The sequence below is a fragment of the Saccoglossus kowalevskii genome, chromosome 6, assembly GCF_978046115.1.
Source record: "Saccoglossus kowalevskii chromosome 6, keSacKowa6.1, whole genome shotgun sequence".
Taxonomy (NCBI): Eukaryota; Metazoa; Hemichordata; class Enteropneusta; family Harrimaniidae; genus Saccoglossus; species Saccoglossus kowalevskii.
The window spans coordinates 17,555,386-17,576,420 of record NC_140646.1 but is presented as its reverse complement, the minus strand read 5'-3'; the positions used below and the strand labels follow the sequence as shown (position 1 = coordinate 17,576,420).

Genomic DNA, 21,035 nt, shown 5'->3' with positions numbered 1-21,035 from the left:
AACACAAAGGAAACAATAGGCGTCACTGCTCCTTTTTTTTTACCTCCATGCTTACACGTAGTCCTAACGAAATACTTCAAAGTGACAGTGGAGCGCTTTGCCGGAACATTGACCTTGAACATTCAAGATGCCAGGAAACTACATGAACAATTCCTGTCAGTCGCCAGGATCTACTATCTGACTAAATGGTGATACATGGTGTCTCGTGGTTATGAGTGTACTTATTGACCATTAGTTACGCAGTTGAAAAGCAGAACAAGTTGCCAAGTGAACTCAGTCATTCAGTCATTAAGGTTAGCAGACAGTACTTACCTATGTTATCGAATCAGTGCGTGTATTCATGGAGCTAAACAAAGCTCTATTGTGTATTCCATACAGTGGACTGATTTATATTTGCTTTACCCCTCACATGGAAGGTACTAACGCAACTTCCATGCCCCCCATGGTCAGTTGCACCATGGATGTACTAAGAACTTAGTACATCCATGGTGGCACGTATCGTGGAGTTGGTACACGTAATTGTGTACAGAATAGGACGATTTTTCAGTGAATACAAATACTTTTACTGTGTTATACTGTAAATTAATTTTAGTGGCCATTTTGCATGTATGTACTTATACTCACCACAATAATTAGCATTGTTTGTATTTATGTGTAGGTAATTAGTTTGCCTAAATAACATATTTCAAGGACTTGTTAGGGTCATAAGGTATAGTGATTACTGAGTTGATTTATTTGGAAGCCTTAACGTGCACGCATGAATAAATAGTTGAATAATTAACATACCTTTAGTGCATCTGAGATTAATAAAGTGTAGTACTTATTTTTGGTAGCAGGGGTGTATTGTTGTCTTGACCACCGATGTGAATAAAGGGAGCTTGGTTGGCTGATAAATTATATGTTCTGTGTGGTATCTCTGTTGACCCGCCTGTTCGATGCCAAGTGTTTTTCTCTTGTGCATGTATTCCAGAACCCCATGATTTTTTTTAATTTCGTCATTTGCATGGGAATCTTCCTGCTTGTTTACATTATGCAGCAAGGCAAAGAAAGTATTACATCTGGTGCCCATGCAACTTCGGGGCTTTGTACTTGTTATAAAAATAGAAAAAGTGCGTGGTGACACTGGGAGATAGAGTCAGGAGTTCAAGGTTCATTGCCTAGCAGTTGCAACGTATAATCTGAGAGTGGTTGTCGTCTTCCAGTTAAAGTGAAGACAAGACATCAAACAGTATACTTGCACAGGTGGGTGGAGTAAGTGTGACTTGTTTATTAAAGGACTGTGTCCTGTTTAGTGTGCACGCATAGGAGTTATACAAAATAAATACCCCATTGGTTGATTCGGTTACTCCTACCATAATCGTATTACCGCCATGCTCCTACCATGGAAGGTCTTAAATTAACGTTAGTACCTTCCATGCTCCTACTGTGGCATGGCTGTGGGACAGCCAATCGTTTACATGTTCCGAGCACACTTCTTAAAGGCCCAGGTATACTTAGACTGGTAAAGTCGGGACTTCTTTTTTGTTTCACAAAAAAGAATATAATTGTCAATTTAGCCCTTTTAACGTGATCGCGAAAACTTAGCGTGACTGTGATTTCTTTAGTGGTCAGGTTAGTTTTCGCAATCACGCTAAAAGGACTAAAAGAACAATTATTTATTTATTATTGTAAAACAAAACAGAAGTCCCGACTTTGCCAGTCTAAGGTATACTATAAATACGCTTCTAAACAATAGGGAATATTTCTTTGAAAGTCACGCTGTAGTAAACACCTCCAGCCAAACTCCGGTAAAGACGCATTTTCTCGAACTTACAGGTTGGTTATGTCGTGCCAAAGTGGATGTATGTAACTATGAATATCACAGCAGTGATTATATATAGTATTATATTGATGACAATAAATAGTGTACGAGTTGAGTTTTTGTCAATAACTCATCACTTTGTAACACGTTCCATATTAGCTTGTCATTACGGAATCCCTGTGCAACTCAGTCTGTTCTCTATGGAAGAAAGTCTAACTGCCCCGTTATACACTTTGATGCTTGTTGGTAATAGTGCTAGTAGCTTGTAAATAAACTACGAATTTCTGTAAACATAGGCTAGGCAAGTGATAAACAGGACTCATTAGTGTCACACGTAGTATTAGCATTGACTAGGTAACTGAGTGTACTATTATGCAGTATTTAAGTGATGTACGAAATGCTGCTTTATTACCGGTTAAATGACAGAGTGTGGATCACTTTTTGGGTTAGTTTTATGTGGAAACGGGTTGCCATGGTGTTTGCCCGATGCCGTGGTATGTGGCTTATTTTAGACTGTTGGAATTCACCGTGTACAGGAGCAAGACACGGGTTGGGGATGTCTTTCCTAAATTTGGAGTTTTTCATGCTAATTGAGAGTGACCGACCTTTGACCTGGAGAGGCGAGTTGTCGGATTGGTTGAAGGAACGTGCTAGAAATAGGACAGGAAAATGGCCGGAAAATCTGAACTTAGTTAGAGTGAGCGGAGTGAAGATTCATCTAAATCAGGCGAATAACGGCATTGATTCCTGACTGAACACTTGTGGCAGAGAAGGGGAATCATCCGAGTCGCTGCTGGGGTCAGCTGAGGGGCTGAGGGAGTCTTGGACCCTGTGAAACGAACTTTCCATGATTGAAAGACGTTGCGCTCCTACAAACCACGAGGCTGACGCTGTAACCCCGATTGCCTGCTGTTGTGCGGTAGACTTGGGACATGGACGAGTGATCAAGACGGCGTGGGATTTGCTGGTAAGCGAGTAAATCAAAGGAAGACTCTGAGGTAAACCGTCTGATTCATGTGTGATAGGCCGTATGTCTGGAACTGGTAGACGTGTGATTAAGCATTTGAGTGACCGCCATAAGTTTATTGGTAGTATTGGTCACTTGGGCATGGTCAAGGCAGCAATTGACAGACCCCTTGCCATTCGACCAGAGCAGGATGCCATCATTATGGGTGACTTACCAAAGGGCCCTGATGGTGACAAGTATGTAGTTATGGTGGAGCCGATAATCAATATGAGAATGCAAGCGACTGCTGTGCCATCAGTCACAGTGTTGGAGTGTAATGCGTCTAATTCGAGACTGCCTGTTCATGTGTTTAACACTACCAACAGGAATGTGTATATCAGACCTGGTAGCGCTGTTGGAGAAGTAACAGCTGTGACCCACGTTCAGAGTGCTTCAATGGTCAAGGAAGAGACTGAGAGAGATGAGCATAGTGACAGAGATCCAAGTGTTGTCATCAAGGGTGTGAAGTTCAATCTTTTGGAATCTCCCATTGGTGGATCACAGATCAAAATGGTGCATCGTTTCTTTCAGCATAACATTGATGCCTTCTCCTTGCATGACAATGATCTTGGGCGTTGTGACCTTGTGCAGCATTGTATAAGACTTGATGATGAAACACCAAGTCGTGAGCGTCACCGCAGAGTACCTCCTGCCAAATATGCAGAGTTATGAGAAATCATCAAGGGCATGTTGGATAGTGGTGTGATACATGAGTCTGACAGCCCATGGGCTGCACCAGTGGTCATAGTCACAAAGCGCGATGGAACCACAAGGCTGTGTATTGATTACAGAAGATTGAATGCCAAGACTGTCCGTGATGCTTATGCCATTCCTTGCATTGAAGAGAGTCTGGAGGCCTTGAAGGATGCAGAGTGGTTTAGCACAACTGACCTCAAGAGTGGATATTGGCAAGTGGCCATGAGTGAACAGGATGTTTCAAAGACAGCATTTGTAATGCCTGTCAGCCATTTTGAGTGTCTCCATCTCCCAATGGGGCTATGCAACAGTGCAAGTTCATTTCAAAGAGCCATGGAGAAGTGCCTGGGCGAATTGGTCAATCAGTCATGCATTGTTTACCAGGATGATGTGATCGTGTACTCCAAGACATTCAATGACCATATCAGATACCTGGGTTTTGTGTTGAGGCGACTAAAAAGTGTAGACTTGAAGGTAAAAGCCAAGAAGTGTGAATTTTCCCGCCAGAAGTTCACCTTCTGGGCCATATTGTGTCAAAGAAAGGAGTTCGCACAGACGCAGTGAAGACTGAGGTGCTGCGTAACTGGCCCATACCTCGTAATGGGAAGGAGGTGAAGACATTCCTGGGGATGGCAAGCTATTATCGTTATTATGTGGAAGGGTTCTCGAAGATTGCCAAGCCGCTGAATGATCTTACCATGGGATTGTATCAACATGCTCATGGCAAGAAGAGAAAATGACAGAACCCTCCTGAGTTTGCATGGACACAGAAGTGCCAACATGCTTTTGACTTACTGATCGAGAAGCTGACCAGCCCACCAGTGTTGGCCTATCCGGAATATGACCTTGAGTTTGAATTGCATACTGATGCAAGCCTTATTGAACTTGGGGCTGCCCTTTATCAAGACCAAGGCAATGGTAACTGTGTGATGGCATATGCAAGTAGAGGCTTGTCTAAGAGCGAGAGGAATTATCCTGCCTTCAGGCTTGAGTTCCTCGCATTGAAGTGGGCAATTGTTGACAAGTTCGGGGATATGCTACTGGGCAGAAAGTTCAAGGTGGTTACTGACTGCAACCCATTACGGTATGTGATCAGCACACCGAAATTGGACGCAACAGGACATAGATGGCTATCAAAGCTAGCTGACTATGATTTCAGTATAGAGTATAAACCAGGAAAGAAAAACGGGGATGCAGATGCACTTTCCCGTAAGCCTATCCAGGGATATAGTACGGATGGTGGTGGTTCGCCTCAATGATTGAAATGGTTGCCTCCAGAGGAGCAAGAGCGAGTCAAAATGGACAAGCCAGTGGTACAGGCGCTGTGCCAGTACCACCTGGCACCTTTGGTTCCTGGACTGGAGATGGTGGGTGCAATGGTGAGCACAGCCCTTATTCCTGATGTGCGTTCAGTGGCACCAACCTCATTGACATCTATATCACGTGAGGATTGGAGGCGCTTACAACAGGAGGATTCAACTGTTGGGAAAGTGTTGGACTACTTTGAGAGAGGCAATTTACCTGACAAGGCAGAACGTAAAACACTGCCAGCAGAGGTGAAGGTTGCCTTAAGGGAGTGGAAAAAGTTTCAGTTGTGCCGTGCAGTCCTGTACCATCAGCGCATGGACAACAATGGTGAGAGGGTGTTGCAGCTGAGTAACAGCCATGGAGGCCTTGCACGATGATGTCGACCATCTTGGACAGGATAGAAGCTTGGACTTGATGAGATCACGCTTATATTGGCCTGGCATGACTGAGATGGTAGTTGAGTGGATTAAGTCATGTGAACGCTGTACACGCAGAAAGATGATGGCTGAGGGTAGAGCCCCAGTTCCATTGGTGAGTATCAAGACGACAAGACCTCTGGAATTGGTCTGCATGGGCTACATGTCAATTGAACCATCAAAGGGAGGATGTAGGGATGTGCTTGTGATAACAGACCATTTCACAAAGTATGCCATAGTTGTTCCTACTCGTAACCAGACTGCTAAACTAACTGCAGATGCATTGATGGAGCAGTTTGTGTGGCACATTGGTTTCCCTGAGCGCCTGCATTCGGATCAGGGCCGAAACTTCGAGAGTGCTGTGATCAGGCACCTGTGTGATGCCATGAGAGTTGTGAAATCTCGGAGCACCCCATATCATGCCCTGGGCTGTGGGATCACAGAGTGATTTAATCAGACATTACTTGGGATGTTGGGAACGCTGTCCAACTCTGACAAGCAGAACTGGAAACAGCATGTTAGTGCAGTGACTTATGCGTATAATTGCACAAAGCATGATGTGACTGGTTACACCCCGTATTTCCTCGTTTGCCCGTGGACATATACTTGGGCTTGGTCACTGAGAATGAGCAGGCAGAAGACATGGATGAGTATGTGAGAAATTGGCAGCGCAGTCTTGATGAAGCTTACCGAATTGTATCACTTCGTATGGATAAAAAGAGCCTCGTCAGCAAGTCGTACTATGATAGGAAGGCCAGGCAGTCTGAACTCTCGCCTGGAGACCATGTATTAGTGCGCAATGTCAAGGTGCGTGGCAAGCACAAGCTCGCTGACCAGTGGGAAAGGGATCCACATGTCATTGTCAGGCAAGATGATCGTGGTATACCTGTTTATGTAGTTAAGCCTGAGAAGGGTGGCAAGGTACGGAACCTGCATCGTAACTTGTTGTTATCGTTCCATGCACTGCCAAGGCCCAGAGAAGCACGTCCAATGAGAAGGGAACTTGTCAAGCCAGTCAAAAGAGCAAGGAAGCTAAGGACCAGAGCGTTGCACCGGACTACACAGGCATCATCTGAAGCTGACTGTGACACTGAAGACACAGATGCAGACTCTGATCGTGGATACATTATTACTTACCCGCATGAGCAATGTGCTGGGGAGATTCTACCTCGTGATGTTGCTGCTGATGATGCAACCCCTGAACCAATGTCAATGGGGAGTGATGATCCTGAGTTGAAAACCAGTGAGGAGGGCCCAGAAATGCCATTGCACGTAGACCCTGATATCACTGTATCCCCAGAGGTGGAAATGGATCGTGAGTTAGAGGTGAATGCAGAAGTGGTGCCATACAACACAGGAGATGTCATGAGATGGCAGCAGAGCCTGCTGATGGAACGATTGTCGCATCTGAGACTGATTATGTTGTCAAAGCAAGCAGGTCAGACTCTGATGGTCGCCGCTGATGGTCGAATTTTGGTAACCCTGTGGTACTCGTTTATAATGATAAGAGTTATTTGTGTGTTTTGAACGCGGTGTAATCAATATGACGTGGGTCAAACAATAATTGATGAACACGGATTGTATGTCTAAAGTCGTAAAATATTTCGGTTTTTTCTTACCAATAGTTTCGAGGCAATCACGCACTTTTGGCAACGAAAAGTTGTCAGGAACGGTTTGTGCGTTCAATCCACGAAAGTCTTATGTGAAACGTCTTCTACCCGAATCTCGTCGTACGATGACGATTGAAGCTCCCGATTGACTGATGGTAGGTTGAATCAAATCTCGGTCTAACATCTCTTGTATTTGCATATCTATTTCAATCTTTTGTGCTGGCGAATTATAGTATTGTTGTCTGTGAAAGGGAACAACATTGTCTCGAAGTCGTGTGCGATGCGATATCAAATCACAAAATCCAATTTTATTGATTTTGCCAACAAAAGCTTGTTCGTGTGTTGTATGCCACAAAATCACTTTCTGTTTGGCAGTTAAGTGAGAATGTTCGATACTCACCTTAGACAGTACATATCTTTTATTGTCGTCAATTTTTTGTCTTTGACGTGTGTCCACAGAGTTCAACAAAAGTATTTGTGTATTTGTTGTTGGCCTGAAAGTTCCCAGTTTCGCTTTCCGTAAAATAGTGATGGATTTTTTCTGAGGGGTTTATAATGCGAATAAAAATTCTACTGTTATGTACCGTAGTGATAACTCTACCTGTAGCATATCCCTTCTTCATAGTGCTGGGTAATGGCGTAGTTGTTCCCACTAGGCAATTTGGCATGGTGGCTTTTATTCTCACGAGTCGAACGCATTCGCTGGAAGGGGGAATCGTGAAATTTTCGTCTGCTATGAATGAAAAATCTGTATCAAGTTCTAATTCACGTTTACCATAATCAATACGTACCTTGTCCTAAAATGAGTGACTGCTATAGTTGAGGTACGATAGGTAATTGGATTCGCACTTTCTGCTTCCGATGTAAGCAGTGACATTTATGTATCCTGCATTTTGAAGATGCTCATCTGATGTTGTGGAAATGCTATATGGCGACTTGAAAAAAGGCGCGGTTTTGAGAGCGGAGATTGATTCATTTAAATCGTCACTTACACAGGAATCGAATAGAGCTCTCACTGTGTGGTTCTGAATTTGCATATCAATTAAATTGTCGGCATAAATCTGATGTCCATTCACAATTACTTTTGCTATGGATACAGTCCGTTCGCCATTCAAATTCCCTAGCGTCTTGATTGGCATTGACCATTTAAAGGATTATGTTTGCAATGTCTCTGACTTTACGATTGTAACACCTACCCTTATATTCTGATGTACGCTGATCATTTAAATCTGCCATGTCCCGTGTTCAATGGTCACGAGTGAAGTGGTCAAATTTGTCACAGAATGTAAAGTACCTACCTGCTAAGTGGTGATAACATGTTTCCCTAGTATGTATGTTTGTATAAAACATGCCGTGCATTTATAACCAATGGGTGTTTGTTGTTGTGTATACCTGAGGGCGGTGAGGGTTCGCGCTCAACGTAACAATCACGTGATTGTTGCCTGTCATATGTTGGGTGTGAAGTGGTTTTGGGTGAAAAATCGCGTTGTGCACGACCACGCCTTGAGTCACGCTTATCTCCTGATAGACGCTGAAGCAACGCTGTTAAATCGGAGTCAGCTTTCTTTTTATTTGCAGGTGTGATAGCTTCTAACCGTTTTCATTTCAGCTTGAACGTTTGACATAGCACCAAGCACCATCTATTATAGGGGCAGAAGTATCGGTTTTCTGAGCAGTGGACAGCTCATAATCACGACAAGCAGACAATGCCATGTCAAACGTCTTGGGGTCCTTCAATAAAATGAAAGTTTCATATTTAGGTAACACTCCTGCAATGTTTCAAATAAATTATGTGTGGTGCTTAATATATTTTTGTCCATCTCTGAAATAAGAATGCGAGTGTATTTATTTGCACTTTGCGACGGTGTTTGTCGTAGGTTTCGACGGGATGCCATCCACCCAGGGGTGTGGCTTGTGAAATGCGATTTGAATTTGGGGTATGTTACTTGGCTTTGAGAGTACCTTCTGAGAACAAATAGGTGATATCTTAACTGCTCAACAATATTTACACAAGTCACTGCATGTCGTTTGCATCACTTTATAATATAACACACACCCAGAGTTGCACATTCCTAGGCCTAATTGTACATCGACGTAGAAAGGTGAGCCGTACTGAATCGATCTGTTGTTCACTCGAACTTCGACTCAACTCTCTTATTGACCAGTTACCCTGCACTCTCCACTGTCTACTCTGACTTTCAACTCTTACCAGTGCTAACTAACTGTCCAACTGTCCTAACGCTTAAAGTTGCATTGTGGGATGTATCATGTTACCTTGAAATATAATTTGGGCAGCAATCACCTCTGTGATTGCTCATATAGCCAAAGTGAAGCTCTACTGCTGATTTTATTCTATTAGGCAGGAGAGAATGAGAATATGTTTGAATATTGAGTCTGGCTGGAATTTGAATTAAACCAAGTGAGGTAGAATCACTGCATTGGCTATGGATGGAACACTGTGCACAGTTTATTGATAAACCATCAAAAATGAGAGGGTGGAATTCAGCGTGAGGCATCAAATTGATATGTGTTGAATTTTTGATGAATTGAAGCCGAACAGGATGTTAAAGAGAGGGAGTCTCAAACTAAACAGAAGCGAGTGACTATGAAATGTGCCACATGTGCAAACACAGAGGAAGATGATTCAGCCCTAGAATCCAAGGATAGTACAGATTTTTCAGAAAATTTTAAGACGATTGCAAAGACAAGATGAAACACTGGCAACTAAGAAGAAATGTGTGAAAAACGCACAAGAAACAGCACAGGCACTGTCAGAAGCCTTAACTAGAATAGAGGCGAAGGAGCAATTCAACTACAAGTTGAACAGCACTCTTGAAAAGTTAGTGGTCAGCTAAGTTCAGACGGTTCGTGCTATCAAACTGGACACTTTACATGAAAGTTCCCCTCTAAAAATGATGCAAAGAAGTGCTATACGTATGGCAGGATTGGGCATATAGTACAAGGCTGCCCTAAGAAGAGAAAGAAAAAACATTCAGATGAGCTAAGGGGGAACTAATTTCTGTCACCAATGTTCGACCAGGATTGTTGGAAGGTGTGAGGCAGTGATTATTGAAGGACAGCAATTAGTTATCCAAACTGCTGATGACAGACCGAAATGGCTTTACTTTTGGTAATGATTGGGAATACCCAATTCATGTTGTTGTAGTACCAACTCATGTGTACAACAAATAAGTACCTGCAGTTGTGGAAAACAAACAGTCTGGAACTGTTGCCCTGGAAACTACTACCCAAGATGCATTTTCAAAAGATGACTATGATTTGAGAAGATGTGATAAAGAGAAATACATAATAAGGCTTACTGATGCGATTCCTCAATCAATGAATGAGGAGCTGAAGCAGATTCGGCTTGAGATACAGAATTGTGATGTTATACGAGAATCACATAAGCTGTAAGCTGCACCGATTGTTCTGGTGAAATAGAAGGATGGAAATACCAGTCTATGTATTGATTACTGAAAGATCATTGCATTGTTTCGGATTGAATAAACCCTATATGCATTGCAAGAAGCATAGTTTTTATTGCTCGATCTGTATATTAGCAGATTGGCATAGCTGGTGAAAATGCGGCTGGATAAAACTGCTTTATTAGTGACATTCTTAGGATTCTGGGAAGTACGTTAATGAATGTAGGATTACCTGGCAGTCCAGCCACATTTAAACACTGTAAACATTCAGATTTGAACCTGTTATCCATTAGTATATATGGATGATATTTATAGTGGATATTCGTGTCTGTCATTTCCACTTAATGAATTGACAGCAGGAGTATCTACGAAAAAGGGACACGAGAAACCACCAGAATTTAAATAGGAATGGAGATATCAGGAGACTTTTGAAGCAATCACTTTTATTGCCATGTGCTGATTGTAGCAGGTCTTTTGTGGTACACACTAATGCCAGCTATTCTGGATTTGGGGCAGTGTTGCACCAGAGAGAAGTAAAAGATAAGTAAGCTATCATTTATGTAAGTCGAAGTTTGTCTCCCAGGGAGGAAAATAATCCAACACATAAGTTGAAAAAAGATGAACTGCAGAAGTTTATTATTTTAGGTTGTTATGTAGACCAGGTTGGATAGAAGTGTTGATGGGTTATCTTGAAAGTAGCGAGAGTAGTCGCCAGAGAGATGTCAAAAGCACCACGAGGAGGGTCCTTGTTTTTAGGGAAGAAGTTACTCCAAGGTGCAGCATGGACAGCCCAAACCCTGGGTAGAAGCATTTAGGGTTCAATGGATGCCGTACCACAGTTATGCATGGTGTATCCACTTTGCTGGAACTGACTGCAAGCAAATGGGAAAAGCTACAGAAGACAGATTCAGAGATTGACTGTCTGTACAAATATAAAGAAACATGACACTACTCAAACAAAAAGAAGTGATCCCTGGAAACTCCAGCTGTGTATGTAGGAATGACTGTTTCCATGAAGGTGTTTTCCAAGGAAAACAATTTGAAGTAGTGTCATTGTCCAGTATTAGTCAGTGGTGCCTGAGAATGGAAGGGGGGTATATGATGATACAGGCCACTTAGGGTTGGATAGAAAAAGTTAGCCCGTGCAAAATTCTATTGGCTGTGACCTGTTGGTCTGTATGGCTTGCATAACTATATATTGAGAATGGGAAAGGCAGTGTGGGAAACATCCTTGTCATCACTGATCATTTCATGCAATACACGTCAGTTGGCTAGAATGACTACAAACGTGATTTACAACCATTTCCCCGTTCACTAAATATTCCCTGATAGACTCTGATCCATTCTGATCATGGTGCCAACTTTGAACTGTACATAAGAGTACGGGGCACTTGCCATATCTTCCAATGTATGGAAGGCAGTTGTGGTTACCAATTGATGTGCACATGGGTCTACAGGCAGATGATGGAGGCACTGGTAACTATAGTGATTTGGTTAAGGCCCTGTGTACTGGGCTGTGTTCTTGAGATAGCAAAGAACAAGGCTGGTGAAGAGCCCAACAAAAAATGCTATGTTCTCAAAGCCCATGTGGCAATACAAGAAACATAGTGGAGATGGCAGTTGATACTGATTCAGACACAGGGACTGATATGATATGATATCCAAGTGACAATGGATTCAGAACCAGAGATTGCTGATGATCCACAAGGCTTATCTTGAGAAGTGATCCATGAACTAAAGTGGTCACATTGTACACGTCAACAGCTTGAGAAAAACGAAACTATTATCAATTATTATCAAGCTGAATGTGCCCCTGAGGGCAAGAAATCTGTTGTCAGATTAGTAAGTGAATGAAAATGCAAGAATGATTCGTTTTATAACTAATTGTTCTGACATTGTTGTATTTTTCAGAATGTTGTTCTTGAATAAAATTTAGTGTGTGTCAATGTCACAGTTGATCTGGTGGTATAGTGCATACGAGTAATGCGGGCTAAACTAGAGACACGAGATACACGTACTAAGATAAGTGGTACGTAATTAAGAATGGTATAATATTGTGCATACTAGTGTTGGTTGATGAGAAAGATAGCAAGATTCATGGTAATAGCAGTATAGCAATTTGGTCGAATGAAGTACTGATGCAGGAGTGAGAACACTGACTATATTATGGAGAGGTGGCCGAATTATTATCATTATACTATTAGTCGTGTCAATAGTAGCCATTTCTCCTGTATGTACTTATACTCACTATAATAATTAGCATTGTTTGTATTCGTGCATAAGTAATTAGTTTGCATAATTAACTCATTTCACTGACTCGTTAGGTTAATATGGTGCAGTGATTGCAGAGCTTATAATTATAATAAATAATTAGAGTGATTTATTTGCATGCATGCATAATTCGTTGCATAATTAGGACACATTTAGTGCATGTCAGATTAATAAGGTGTAGCAGGCATTTATTGTTATCTTTGAGCAGTAAAAACAAATACTTTGCCGTAACTCGGTGTCATTTAATTGTATTGGTTACAAAACTCAAACGTTTAACAAAACCAAAAATCGCGATCGTGTTTGGTTAATTGTAAATTAAAGTTCAATTTACTAAATGTGGCCGTTCAACAGAAATACGAATCTATGTTGCCCTTAACTTAAAGTTCGGTTCATTGTTAACTGAACATTAAGTTATAATATATGGGCGCAGTCATTTGTGTATCTCGGTGATCGTAATATATTCCAAAATTACTTATTCCAACGTTGAAAATTGTTTGTGGGCAAATGAATCAAGACGATGGAATATCTAACTATTTGTGCAAACTGTGTTTTAGTAAACTGACAAAAACTGTCGAAACTGATAACATACCGACTTGTCCGGTCCGGTGCTGTGGTGCAACAAAAACGTAATTTCCCTCAAAAACATCACTAAGCGCTTTCTTTTGATGGTCAGTAAGCTCGTTCACAGAGAAATATCTAGCAACACGCTCATTTAATTCCGCCATTTTAATTTAACCAAGTAATGTGTCGTTTCTCATAATCGTCCGAGGGCGTGCGGCATACAGTAAACCGTGGTGAAATCTGCCAAGGGTTAATTGAGGCTTCGGCCGAATAAATGGTCCTTGTTTTGCGCAAATGGGCGATAAGTGACATGGCGGCGTTATCAGCGTCAATGAACTCAAATATTGGTCAATGACCGCTTAAAGGTTTTTGACACACAATATATGAGTGTGCGCATTTTAAAGTATCCATTTTTGCGGTGTTATTTAACGAATTGTGGTGATGAAAGGACAAATGTAAAGTAACTAAATTCTCGGATAATTACGACCGAATCATTGAATTGACTGCAAACCGAGCATGGACGTTTCTGAAATACAAAGTAATGTAACCAACAAACGCTATTTCATGCACGCAACAACGACGTGACGAGTCTTCTATCACGTATTGTTTCCGAAAATTAGAGGTAGTCCGGTGACTATGCCTCGTCATCACGGAAGTAACTAATGAGTTATGTTCGTAATTTCAAAATATTGTTCTTGAGCGAGGCTGCTTCGTGATCTCGTTTGATTACTAACCAGTCTTATTGATGCACTGCAAATTCTAAATAGTCCACGCCTTCAAATGTGCTGGTAACACCGTACACACCTATCTGATTTGGTGATGGGAGTCAGTCTGTTTAGTTTTATTGGTTTGATCTACTGATATCGGTAATGTAAAGGTAAGGCGTTGGAGAAATTTGTAAGCTGGTATTTAATATAAATTAAATTTAACCTTCTTTTGTCTATTTTTTCGGTTTTTAAAAAAATATGGTATCGCTGAACCTTCATGCCTTGTCTATTCTCCGTTGTTATAATGTAAACATACGTATGCATGTTCTCTGACCATAACCATTGACTTCTTGAACCAACACATCTAATACGGGTATGGGGAGATTAACCGAAATAAATCACATTATTTTTAGTACAACTCTGGAGCGCGAATGCCAATCTGTTACATTGTGAACGTATTATGACTGTTTCCCCGATGAGCACAGCGTGATGTTTACAATTGTGCAACAATGTTTGCATTTTTATTTTGAAAATTGTCGTCATAGGTCAGCCAGGCACAGTGAAAGGTATATTCGGTTTGTCCAATGTAATAGGGTGTGTTTTTGTAGACTGGTTTAAAAAGGTTGTTGTTTTTCTTTAAAATGTGTTTCAGTGGGTTAATTTTACCTCCAGACCGCTATTTTCACCAAAGGTTAGTGCATCGCATACCCGTATATAATTTATACAATAAATATAGCTGCAAAGCAGCAATGACGGGTTTCGAGCCCTATATCTTAAGGCTCATGAACTTACTGCAGGTGACGAACATGACCAAATTGACATGCATATAAAACTGTGCATGGTCCAACAACTACAAAAATCATTCTTATATTGATTTAAACAGCAGGTTTTCATCCTCTAATCCACAAATTTAGTCTTAAGAAAGAAGTCTACAACATTTATATCAGATCAAGTTGGTTGCTTTTTCAAAAATCCCTCACGATTTGCCGCTCAACAATGGGCTAGTGGCTAACTACCATGTATCTTTTTTTCAGAATTTAAAAAACTGCAAACTGTTGATGAACCACATAACCATATCCATCTAATTTGTTTCCCACATAGTGTGCCACAATTTTTCCATCTCCTTTCTCTATCTACAATAGTTTTCATAAAATTAGGTTCAGGCATACTTAATGGATAATATACTGTTGACTAACATGTTTGCAATTAAATCAAACGGATGCGATAATATCTATATGTCCACTGGGAATGACAGTCCTGTGATACTTTTGGTTAATAAAAATAATTATTTTCGTTATTTTTATATCATCATTAATAAAAGTACATTCAAGACGTTAACAATTTATAGGGATAAAATATGCAAAAATTCGTATAAATAGTATTTCATTCATATGCTGTAAGGCATTTCTAGTTGACATTAAGCTCACGAACACGATCAACTAACTACGTGGAGGCCGTATGCTGTATGTCAATAGTTTTAGTAAGCTTTGTTGTTTTAACTAAATGCAAGATTGCAGACAAACCACACATTATATGGATTTGATTTCATAGGAATATGATAAACTTAATGCAAGGATTCCACATATCGTATTTTGTATCAGTCTGGCAAATTGTTCATGAGTTATAGAACTTGTTCTCTTTTACTAAATCTAAGATGGATGACAAAGGAAGTCATTTTTCAAAAATCTACTTCAATAACTTTGTAGAGCTATCAACAGTTATAGCGTAATTTCACTTTTTACTACTTGCTTGTTTGACAATCAATTCAGCATATAGTATCTTTGTTTTTAGCTCTACAAAGTTACTGAAGCAGATTTTTGAAAAATGACTTCCTTTGGCAGCCATCTTGGATTTAGTAAAAAGGGAAATTACGCTATAACTTATGAACAATTTGCTAGATTTAAACAAAACTTGGCATACAACATCCGTTCAATAAGATGATTATGTGTTCATAAAAATATTTCCCATGATTCAAGTGGTTTTGGCGACCATCTTGAATTTATCAAAAAAAATAAAAAAACCTCAAAAAATTATCTTTTTAAAAACTGCTTGCTTGTTTGACTATCAGTTCAGCATATATTATCTCTGTTGATAGCTCTACAAAGTTACTGAAGCAGATTTTTGAAAAATGGCTTCCTTTGGCAGCCATCTTGAATTTAGTAAAAAGTAAAGTTACACTATAACTTATGAACAATTTGCCAGATTTAAACCAAAGTTGGCATACAACATCCCTTCAATAAGATGATTATGTATCTATAAAAATATTTCCCATGATTCAAGTGGTTTTGGCGGCCATCTTGAATTCATGAAAATAAAGCAAAAAACCTCAAAAAAATATCTTCTTAAAAACTGCTTGCTTGTTTTACAAGCAATTTAGGATATAGTATCTCTGTTGATAGCTCTACGAGGTTTCTGAAGCAGATTTTTGAAAAATGGTTTTCAATGGCACCCATCTTGGATTTAGTAAAAAGTGAAATTATGCTATAACTAATGAACAATTTGGCAGATTGAAACCAAAGTTGCCATACAGCATCCCTTCGATAAGATGATTATGTGTTCATAAAAATATTTCCTATGATTCAAGTGGTTTTGACGGTCATGCTGAATTTATAAAAAAAATGCAAATAACCTCAAAAAATTATCTTCTTTATCTTCTTAAAAATTGCTTGCTTGTTTGACAAGCAATTTAGCATATAGTACCTCTGTTGATAGCTCTACAAAGTTACCGAAACAGATTTTTGAAAAATGGCTTCCTTTGGCAGCCATCTAGGATGTAGTAAAAAGTGAAATTATGCTATAACTCATGAATAATTTGCCAGATTTAAATCAAACTTGACATAAAACATCCGTTCAATAAGATGATTATGTGTTCATGAAAATATTTCCCATAATTCAAGTGGTTTTGGCGGCCATCTTGAATTTATCCAAAAAATGTAAAAAAAATCAAAAAATCATTTTATTAAAAACTACCTGCTCGTTTTACATGCAATTTAGCATATAGTAGCTCTGTTGATAGCTCTACAAAGTTACTGAGCAGATTTTTTAAAAATGGCTTCCTCTGGCAGCCATCTCGGATTTAGTAAAAAGTAGAATTACGCTATAACTCATAAACATATTGCCAGATTTAAACCAAACTTGGTGTACACCATCCGTTCAATAAGATGATTATGTGTTCATGAAAATATTTTCAATGATTCAAGTGGTTTTGACGGCCATCTTGAATTTATCTTAAAAACTGCTTGCTTGCTTGTTTGAAAAGCAATTTAGCATATAGTATCATGAATATGAACATTGCATTCTAGACATGAAACATTTGTCAAATAATCACATCAAGCAAGTGCAATTTGCCATGAGCCATGCAGCTATATTTATAATTGGGTTTTGTTGTACTGAAGTTCTATATGCTAACTGCAGGTTAAAGCGGGGGGAGGGGGAGTCGTCACCTGCGCATGCATCAGATGCCCATAGCGTGTAATTGTTTACAAACAAGCGTCTATCCATGAGCCTTTGCGTTTTAGCCTGCATTGTTATTTTCGCTTGGGACTCAATTGCAGATAAAGACTTGCAACCAACGGTATATTGAAGGAATTGGACAAGAGGTACGACTAACGTAACTGATGTACATATAAGATCAAGTGATATATTAATATGCGCATCTGCAATATCTAAGGCACTGTTGCAGATATGAACACGAATTAGTGCCACAATGACACCAGGAAAAAGCTATAATATATAAGATGACTATATATGGTCACGTGCTCTCATGATCTCATTACTAAGCAAATCTGTGATATCTCGAACGTTGTTGCAGACAGGGAATTGCAACCAATGTTATATTGAAGGAATTGGACAAGAGGTATGATTCAAACAACAGAAGACCATATAAGATTATATGATCTGATAATTACGTGTAACTTCAATATCCCAAGCACTGTTGCAGATATGAACTTACAACTAGTAACATGATAATAACATTGGACAAGAGATATGACTTGTATACTGATGACAATATATAGTCATGTGACCTTATTAATATGCAAATGTGTAATATCTCAAGTGATGTACCATATGATAATGATGACATTGCAAAGAAAAAAATATATGGTTATGTGACCTTATTAATATTTCAACTAATGTTTAAGACCGGAACATGCAACCAGTGACATTATCATAGCGTATCAAGTGTATTAGATTGCCATATATGGAAATGTTACCTCATTAATATGCAAAACACTGTTGCAGAAAGGGACATTCACCCAGTGTTATAATGAAAGCATTGGCGTGATATGACCAACATAACAGATGGTTAAATAGACAAATCAATGTTTTTGTAGAAATCTTTCAAAATCTGTGATCAAATCTTGGCCTCAATATTCATTGGAAGTCGTTAATTTTATCACTTTCATTCCAACATTTGTCTCTGCATGGTGAACAGTATTTCCCTTTATACTATCGTTGCTTGGTAGGATGTCCTGACCATGTAATATCTTCTGCGCGTTTTCATGTAGTCATACGTTATTTTAAGCAGTCGTTTTGAAACACAGTCAGGTATGCGTCTGCTTACATTGGCGAGGCTAGGTATTACGTGTGTATATATGCCGGCAATTTATATTGACAGTTTGCATCTTATACCATACATATACATGTATTTATTATGCTTTACTAGATTCTCGTTTGATGTAAACCTGTGATTTGAGACTCCAAGATGAATACACCTAGACTATGTTTTTGCTCAACGGCCATACGCCACATAAAAGCATTGCGCCACATCACAGCAAGACGTATTATATTGTTCTCCTTGCTGACGTTATTGGGACTGTTCCACTTTGTTTTTATGCCTAACATTATGGGTGCATATAACGATCCATGTTACATGCCCCAGGAACAGATGGATGATCTTCGATACGTGGTTCGAAATATACTTGAAATCTATGAAGAAATGAACGTCACATACTGGCTAGATTTTGGGACTCTGCTGGGTGCTATGCGAAATGGAGATATCATAAGGTATCGTGAAATCAATAAGTGCAAACCAAGTATACATGCAAAAGTATACATACAAAAGACATTAATGCCTAAAATTAATTGCAAAATTGTGTAATAAACCAGAGATGTAGCTAATAAATTCACATATTGTACAGCTCTTACCGACATCCCTGAAATACTGTTAATATTGTGCTTTTCGTCAGGTACGACGTGTAACCACTGTCATTGTATAACAAGGAACATAAAGCAGAAATCAAATTGCATATTTAAACACAGAAACAATAAAACCACAATTAATTGCACACAATAGCACAGACCAGAACTTCATAGTGACTGTCCCACCAAAAATATATGTGAACCACGCATTGAGTGGCTTTTATTGACAAATCATAGGATTATTTTGATTCTACAAAATACATCATACAGCTGTCAACATACTTCATTTTCGTAATAGCAGACTGTCTGTCAAAAACAAAACATAAGTAAAGAAACGGATCTCAACTATAGAGGGCCCGAATAGGAAAGACCTATTTTTGAGGGAATGGTCTGAAATATACTATATAATATGTAAGAAACTTACTCGCTCAGCTGAATAAGGACCTCCGGTTTTTGATTTTCTACTACAACGACAAAACCTATTGCTGTTTGTATTGATACTCATCTTAGATTTATAATTCAATATTCTATTATGGGTTGTCCGCTTGAGTTAATGTACGTGGTTAGCACGTATAGTTTGAACATGGGACATGTAATTTATCTTACAGGAATTTAAAAAAAATCATTATGCCTAATTAACATTCTTAATCACAATTTAAAAAGCGAAAATAAGGATATAATTAATAGAAAATGAGTAGTATGATTAATAATGCGTTATCTGATTTAATTTATAGATATGATGGCGATGCTGATATTTCAAGAATCTATCCCGAAGGAAAAAAATACAGTGACTATCTATTCACGAAAAAACTAATGGAAAAAGGAATAGAAGGAAATGCAATTATTGCCACATATAAGGATGTGACAGTGGATCTCCATAAATGGGATATACACAAGGAATTTACCAAAGATGGGACAATGCATATGATTGTGAAACGTTGGTATTCAACACGAAGACGTAAGGAGAATCCTTACGTAAATGAATTGTATGACAAAACTGTTATTGTTCCATTGTCGTGGATACTACCAACAAGACGAGTTCGTTTCTTGGGGATTGAAGCAAAAATTCCGAATAATGTTGACGAATTTCTAAATAATAGATTCTCGTTTACATATAAATTGGATATCTCCGTGCCTTACAAATGGAAATGTTGGATACCATTCATTTCCTGATGAAATTGGACAATTTAAATAATCAAAAGCATTATATGGCCTCGTCTTGAAGTTGTGTGTGGAAGTTATATTGAATAGTTATGTGGTGCAGCGAAGTATCTAGTTTTTTACACGTTTCTAAGGGTTTCGAATAAGTGTGCACAAGGAAGTTAAACTTATTCTTATTATATTTATACAAACATTATTATAATATTATGAGGTTATTACGAGCATACCTCAAAGTATGCACAGCGGGAGTAACGATGCGACGGCGTACTGTCTGAGTGCACACTTTGAGTTCAATCTGATTAAATCTGATGTAGTGTACGGGCTTTAATTATTTTGGCTATAAACGTATTCTATTTGTTATTACTTTTGTTATTAATGCCTTTTTATTGTATTATTTTACTTTGAATTTGATTTTGTGATTTTTTTTAATTTCCCCCTTAAACCTATGTACCAAACCTTGTATGTTTACATTGTGTGTCGGGTGGCACGTTGGACAGTTGATATTTCTGCAGTTTGGAGAGTGCGTGAACATAATCTGGTTACCATAGTGATAATGCTACGCTTTCGATCTCGATTTTATTTAACACAGCTTGGTGAATATCTGTGCATATTAACTGTTCGGGAACAACGATGTCACCTTAACAACGTCAATAAGAAGACGTCCCCTTGTGTGCATGGACAATTCAGTCATGTCATTGTTTGGCATAACTATGTCCTTTGTTTATGAATGGTGTAGCAAACCAAAACAGCTGTGTGTAGAATCTGGGAGAATGCTCGGTGGTCCACCAATCAAAGGCGGCGAAATAATCTTGCCTGATGGACGATTTCATTGAGTCTATAAAAAGAACCCACACAAGTTGGAATATCTGCATTATTTGGCATTAATTGGTTTGTCCTGGTCTCGTCGCAATTCTCTGACCAGTTTATACAA

The 21,035-nt window shown here is 39.2% G+C and overlaps 1 protein-coding gene across 2 annotated transcripts; it reads left to right on the top strand.

Annotated features, from left to right (window-relative positions):
* LOC144359989 (ribitol 5-phosphate transferase FKRP-like) lies at positions 1–20,510 on the top strand. Of its 2 annotated transcripts, none has more exons than XM_085500771.1 (3): positions 1–293; positions 18,468–18,808; positions 19,678–20,510. In XM_085500771.1, exons 2-3 carry the CDS (start codon positions 18,507–18,509, stop codon positions 20,114–20,116), a joined length of 741 nt encoding a protein of 246 aa, XP_085356897.1. In that variant the 5' UTR covers positions 1–293; positions 18,468–18,506; the 3' UTR covers positions 20,117–20,510. The 2 variants fall into 2 exon arrangements, with proteins under 2 accessions (XP_085356897.1, XP_085356896.1); XM_085500770.1 differs by lacking the exon at positions 1–293 and adding an exon at positions 13,864–13,971.
* Positions 20,511–21,035: the final 525 nt, after the last annotated feature.